This window comes from Eptesicus fuscus, chromosome 3 (assembly GCF_027574615.1).
Source record: "Eptesicus fuscus isolate TK198812 chromosome 3, DD_ASM_mEF_20220401, whole genome shotgun sequence".
Taxonomy (NCBI): Eukaryota; Metazoa; Chordata; class Mammalia; order Chiroptera; family Vespertilionidae; genus Eptesicus; species Eptesicus fuscus.
In genome coordinates, this window is record NC_072475.1 from 100,348,234 (window position 1) to 100,354,924 (window position 6,691).

Consider the following 6,691-nt stretch of genomic DNA (forward strand, 5'->3'; position numbering starts at 1 on the left):
ACTTTTGATCATTTACGAATACTGATTAGTTTTGGTGTATTGTGGAGATAGCAGGTGGAGAGAAAGCACACAAAAAAGACAGGATCTCTAACATTCAGTAGCTCATGTTACAAGTAGGATGATAGTCACACACGTGCATTAACTACAAGTGTTTTTGGAGAAAAAAAAAACAGGAGTAACTTCATAGTAATAAAACTGTTAGCTCATTCAGGATTAGAAAGATGTTCATAAGTGATATCATTGTTTGAAATTCTGAGGACAACTTTGCCCATGCATAAAGAATCTGGGCACCAGTAGCCAATTCAGAACTCTGGTCTAGAAGAATTGGAAATTTGAAACAGGCTAGGGTTTATCATGTACTTATGAAATTGAGAAGTTACAATTTTCATCATTTAGGAGACCTCAAATATCCCCATTCAAAATCCCCTCTCAAAACACCCTCTGCATGTACCTGAAGTGTTATCAATCACTGATCATGTCTGAAAGGATCTACTGCTTTTAGATTAAGAACTTTATTTATAATGTTTGAGATATTTCCATTGTGATGCTCACAACTATTTTAAAATTTATGGAATGGTGCTTCAGTCTGTTTCAAATTGAGAGCATATGTTCGCCGGTGACAAGAACCAGAACAATACCATACATTTTATGAACTGTTAATAAGTATGTAAACTGGTTGTTTTGTAGCCAAAACTCTGTTACTACTGGCATTAGTTGACTTTCCAATTTGGATTTCTGCTTGAAAATGAGTCTGTTCTAAAGTTATAGCTCTCTTTTTGCCCTAATTTTGCTCAAAGTAGGATCATATTTCATTTATGGAACATAATTTTAGGAGGAAAAAGAAATGGGGCTGCACTGTTGCTTCTTTGTTCTTAGGTGAAGCCAGCATTCTCTGTTTTAGACTTTGTGCTCATTTCCAGAAATTTAGCAGGCACCAGAACATGTCTGTTGAGTACACTTGTCAAACCTTGTCCTTTCTTTTCAATATATGGTTCTAAATTGGATAGATTAACATTTCTAGCATGGCATGTCAGGTTTTGGAGAGTGTCTCTGTATGAAAAACAATTCATTATTCATATTTTATAAATGTATATAACAAATCAGATGGTATCTTCAAATATACTTTTAAACTAAAAAGCATTTTAGATGTAAATGATAATATTTTATTAATTTATAACATCACTTTGTATATGCAGTTCCCTCCCCCCATTTTACTTCCTCTCATTCAAGATACTTCCTCCAATAGATTAGTATTATCATTAACAAATGTTTATCAGTTATCTGCAATTTAGAAAAAAATTTGTTTCAGGAATTGTGTACTTCAAAGATAAAAGATATGTTTCCTGTCCTTGATGATTTTTTCTTTTCTATCAGTCACCCAAAGTTCAGAGTTTATATTGGGGTTTACTCTTAGTGTTGTACATTCTATGGTTTTGACAAATGTATAATGACACGAATTCTCCATGATAGTATTATACAGACTATTTTAACTGCTCTTAAAATTGATTGAGCTCATCCCATTCCTTCTCCCCCTTCCCAAACACCTCAGGAAGTTTTGAGATATTTGAAGATATAGGCAGAGGGAAAAATAGCAGCCTTCCATAAATATATTCCTAAAGAGTGTTTGCAAACATAAATATAGAAAGGGTTCAGGAGAAGAAATGATCACTCTGGCCTGAAATGAGCAACAAAGTTATAGCTTAGGTGGAACCTAACAAGAGAATCAGAATCTTGAATAAGTAGAGAAATAGAGAAATAGGTGTTCAGATTGAGAGCTTGAGTGAATTCTAGAGGTAGGGTGTGTATATGATAGGTTTTTGGTATTTAACATGTGCTGTTTTAATAATTCTTATAGGACCCAAAGACTTCGGGAACATGTTGGTATCACGTCATGCCTAGTATCAATGAAGTGAGTCACTGATGTTCAGAGATTTCATTCACATCTGACCATAGTTCCTGTAATTCTTCCTCAGTGGTCTATTTCTAATGGGAAGTTTCTTAAAGGTCTGGGGCAGTATTGTTAGCCAAAATCAAATATTGACTCATTTTTTCTCTCTCAGTGGATATTAATTAGGCCATCTTGTCCCAGGAAGAAGTATAATATAAAGGAGTAATGAGAGAAGTCTGGAAATGTTGGGAGTTACAGGGAATAGATAGTCAGAAATTACCAGGAAGTATATGTTGAACATCTATTGTGTATTAGTTACATTGTGTTTACTACAATGAAAAATAAAAAAATCACTGAAATTTATCTGTATCTTCAAATTTATTGATTCATAAAGAACACAAAATATGAAACAGAGAACAGGAAGACAAATGGTTTGATTCTGAATTGGGAAAGCACATACTTAAATACCGAAGGTCATGGCTGTGAATTAAATCCTGCACTAGGAGCCTGAACACTGGCAGAAAGCACACAACTCTTAAAAGACATCTTTTACACAAATTCTAGGGGCCTCTCATGTATGTTATCAGTCTTGGTACACATTTCTTGGTAAATGGGGGTCTTTTCTGTTTAGAATTCCTGTAATAATTACTAGAAGGAAAACCATTAACTAGAAGATGATGTCTCCAGGGGATAAAACAAGAATGACAGTTTTAGATTGTGTAATGTTATTTTAACAAGGAGTTACTCAACAAAAGCATTTGGCTTTGTTGAATTGTAAGGACATAGGTTGCAAAATATATGTAATTAACAGTGGACACAGTGGACATTTTTTTGCGTTTAGTCAAAGGGCACTGTTAACTGGTGAAAGGGTCTTCTAGGTACTCCCAATTATCTAAAGAGGGTAATTGCCTTTCTTTTGATAACCGTGAGTGTACTCTGATACTCACACATGGTCATATTGAGAGCCCCCTAGGCTGTAGGCAACAGTGTTAATCCTGAATCTGAGTGAAGAAACAGTACATATCATAACAAAGAACAGGTGTTTGAGATTGTTGCCCATTTTGCATTAAAAACTTTTCTTCTTTTCATCAATAGGCAATTGAAAATTTACTATATAAGCAACATTCAGAAAACCTTGTGGATTTGGGCTAATTTGGAGAAAGGTCAGTATGAATTTTAATATTGTTTCATTGATCTTTAATGTAAACATTAATTTGAACTAATTAAATATTTATAAGTTGAAAACTTGCTGCAACTGCTTCAATACGTAGATAAGTTTATGAAGATATTTTAAAACCTGTTTTCTTGGGCAAATAAAAATGCTTCCTACAATGAGGCTTACATTCTCAATATACTTGGCAAATCGTACAGTGTGTGTGAGTAGGGAACTCAACTCAACCCTCCCAGAGAACTGCCAGCAGGCTGGCTTCATTAAACACCAACTCACCTATGCATGAAAACTAGTGTACGCTAGTTATACACTCAGTTGAGAATAACAAGATGTGAAATGTTTTTGTATTCAATTGTATTCAATTATCTGTATAACTTTTCCCCTAAAATATATTTAAAATAATCACTATGCACAGTGTATTATGAGCTTCAATTTTCATTCTATAAGTTTTGAGAGATATTTGTCTTACTGATTATTGTGGGGATCACATATACATTTTCTTGCTCAAGTGCACATAATATATATGTGAAAGTTTCTATCCAGACTCTAAACAATATTTTGTGTATGCTAAGCATTGTTAATAGCATGCAAGAATGGAAAATTTGTCTTTATATTTGCAGTACAGATTTCTTGAACAGTACCCTCAATTTCTTTTTTCTCCTCCATTTAAAATAAGCAACTCTCAACACTTCATGATATCTAGGCTAGTATAGATTAAGTTTTCTCTGCCAGATTGTAAAACTGACCACATTTATTTTGTGGAATCTCCTATAAAGAGATGGAGGTGCTCTGGCCTTGAGTTTGAGCAGGTCTTGTATGACTTGCTTTGACCAATAGAATGCAATGGAAGTAATATTGAAGCCATTCTGAGCCCTGGACTCAAGAGGTTTTACATTCTTGTGCTTCCTCTTGGAACCCTGAACCAAAATATGAATAATTCCTGTCTAACACCCTGGATGATGAGAAACCACATTGGGGCAGACATAAGCCCTCCAGCTGGAGTCATTTTAAGCAATTTCCCAGCTGACAATGCAGCTGCCTACAGTGGATGAGAAAGCCCTACCTAGTTCAGAAAAACCACCCAATTGAGCTAATCTTAAATTGCTGTATATAAAATAAAATGGCGATTGTTTTGAGCCACTAAGTTTTATTTTCAATAGTTATGACATGGGCCGCATGGGCACCAAGACCACGAAGAAGGAGGCCCGGATCATCATCAAGAAGTACGACAGGCGCCTGGGCAACGACTTCCATACCAACAAGCGTGTGTGCGAGGAGATTGCCATTATCCCCAGCAAGAAGCTCAGAAACAAGATCACGAGCTATGTCACACATCTGATGAAGCGGATTCAGAGAGGCCCCGTGAGAGGCAACTCCATCAAGTTGCAGGAAGAGAAGAGGGAGAGGAGAGATAACTATGTCCCTGAGGTCTCAGCCCTGGATCCAGAGATCATTAAAGTTGATCCTGACACTAAGGAAATGCTGAAGCTCTTGGACTTTGGCAGTCTATCCAATCTGCATGTCACTCAGCCTACATTTGGGATGAATTTCAAAACACCTCGTGGAGCCATTTGAATCTTTTGTTGTGCTGAAATATTATCAATAAACTATAGACAAAACCTATCTAATAAAAGCACAATATGCAAATTGACCATACCTCCGCTACACCCACAAACCACCTATCAGGAGCGAGTATGCAACTTAACCCAACCAAGATGGCTGCAGCCATGGAGCTGCAGCAAGCAGGAGGCTTGGGTTTCCCAGGCAATGGAGGAAGCCAAGCTTCTCTGCCGCCCTGGCTGGCCCAGGCCTACACTCAAGGCTACAAAGTTTCAATTATAGAAGATAAATAAATTCCAACAAAAATGGCTGCAGCCATGGAGTGAGCAGGAGGCTTGGCTCCGCTCAAGGCTACAAAGTTTCAATTATAGAAGATAAATAAACCACAGATACCAGGACCTCTGCTTGAGTCACTGGGGGGCGTGGCTGGCCTGCAAACCACCACAGGCCCCTCGCCCAGGCCACCCCATGCCCCAAGGGAACCCCCACCCTGAGCTGGGACACCCTTCAGGGCAAACCAGCTGGCCCCCACCCGTGCACCAGGCCTCTATCCTATCTAATAAAAGATAAATATGCAAATTGACCATCACTCCAACACAAGATGGTTGCTCCCATGTGGTCAAAGATGGCTGCCCCCATGTGGGCACAAGATGGCTGCAACATGATGGCCAGCAGGGGAGGACAGTTGGGAGGGACCAGGCCTGCAAGGGAGGGCAGTTGGGGGCAATCAAGCCTGCAGGGGAGGGCAGTTAGGGGTGACCAGGCCGGCAGGAGAGGGCAGCTGCTGGGGACCAGGCCTGCAGGGGAGAGCAGTTAGGGGCAATCAGGCTGGCAGGGGAGCAGTTAGGCATCAATCAGGCTCTCAGGGGAGTGGTTAGGAGGTGATCAGGCTGGCAGGCAGAAGTGGTTAGGGGCAATCAGGAAGGCAAGCAGGTAAGCAGTTGGGAGCCAGCAGTCCTGGATTGTGAGAGGGATGTCCGACTGCCCGTTTAGGCCTGATCCAGGTAGGACATCCCTTGAGGGGTCCCAGATTGGAGAGGATGCAGGCTGGGCTGAGGGACACACCTCCAGTGCACGAATGTTGTGCACTGGGCCTCTAGTAAACAAATAAACAAAAATAGCTATGAGACAAAAACCTAATTGATACGCCTACCAATGGTAGTAATACAGAACTGATGCATCAAAGGCTCAACTCATATAATCTCTTTCATGTCATTCGTTTTGTTTGCTTTTTAAATATATTTTTATTTATTTCATAGAGAAAGGGAGAAGGAGAGAGAGATAAAAACATCAATGATGAGAAAGAATCATTAATCGGCTGTCTCCTATACTCCCCCTACTGGAGATCAAGCCCATAATCTGGGCATTTGCCCTGAAGGGGAATAGAATCATTACCTGGTTCAAAGGTTGATGCTCAACCATTGAGACACTCCAGTCAGGCTCTCATGTTATTCTTGATTCTGTTTTTATTCACACTATCAGAATACCTTTCACTTGTCCCATTATAATTACATTGTTTTCATGAAACAGTTCTTTGATCTTTGAAGAGCAGTTTGAATTCTCTAGGAAACCCTTTTGATTTGGTGATATCTGGAGTGAGCATGCTCTCAATTAAAGGACAAGTCATTGATAAAAATACTAAAGAGCACAAGTTTTTCCCCAAACTGAACTCACATATTACATTATTCAATAAGCACTATTTTTTAATCAAAAATGTTATCGGGTCCACTTGTTGCTCTTGGGGGTGGTCTTCTTGAGATATCACAAGAAAAATAATTTTCTGAGGCTCACATGAAAGAACAAGTGATTTACATTTGCATGGAATTAAATCCCCGAGTTTCCAAGGTCTCATTTCCTTTTGTTCCACTAAGGAAGAAGTGTAGCTGTGGCTTCAGTAGGGCTAGAATCAAAGCCAGTGTCCAGAGCTTCCATTCCATGATTGCACAGTTTATTTTATTTTATTTTTTAAAATATATTTTATTGATTTTTCACAGAGAGGAAGGGAGAGGGACAGAGAGTTAGAAACATCGATGAGAGAGAAACATCTGATCAGCTGCCTCCTGCACACCCCA

At 39.0% G+C, this 6,691-nt stretch overlaps 1 protein-coding gene across 1 annotated transcript; it reads left to right on the forward strand.

The window, feature by feature from the left end:
- The first annotated feature begins 4,226 nt into the window (after positions 1 to 4,226).
- Positions 4,227 to 4,634, forward strand: LOC103295815 (40S ribosomal protein S17-like). The gene has a single exon (XM_054712334.1). It carries the CDS (start codon positions 4,227 to 4,229, stop codon positions 4,632 to 4,634), a length of 408 nt encoding a protein of 135 aa, XP_054568309.1.
- The last annotated feature ends 2,057 nt before the right edge of the window (positions 4,635 to 6,691 follow it).

Coding starts and splice junctions, on each gene's coding strand:
- LOC103295815 (XM_054712334.1), top strand. CDS start 4,227: ATGGGCCGCATGGGCACCAAGACCACGAAGAAGGAGGCCCGGATCATC.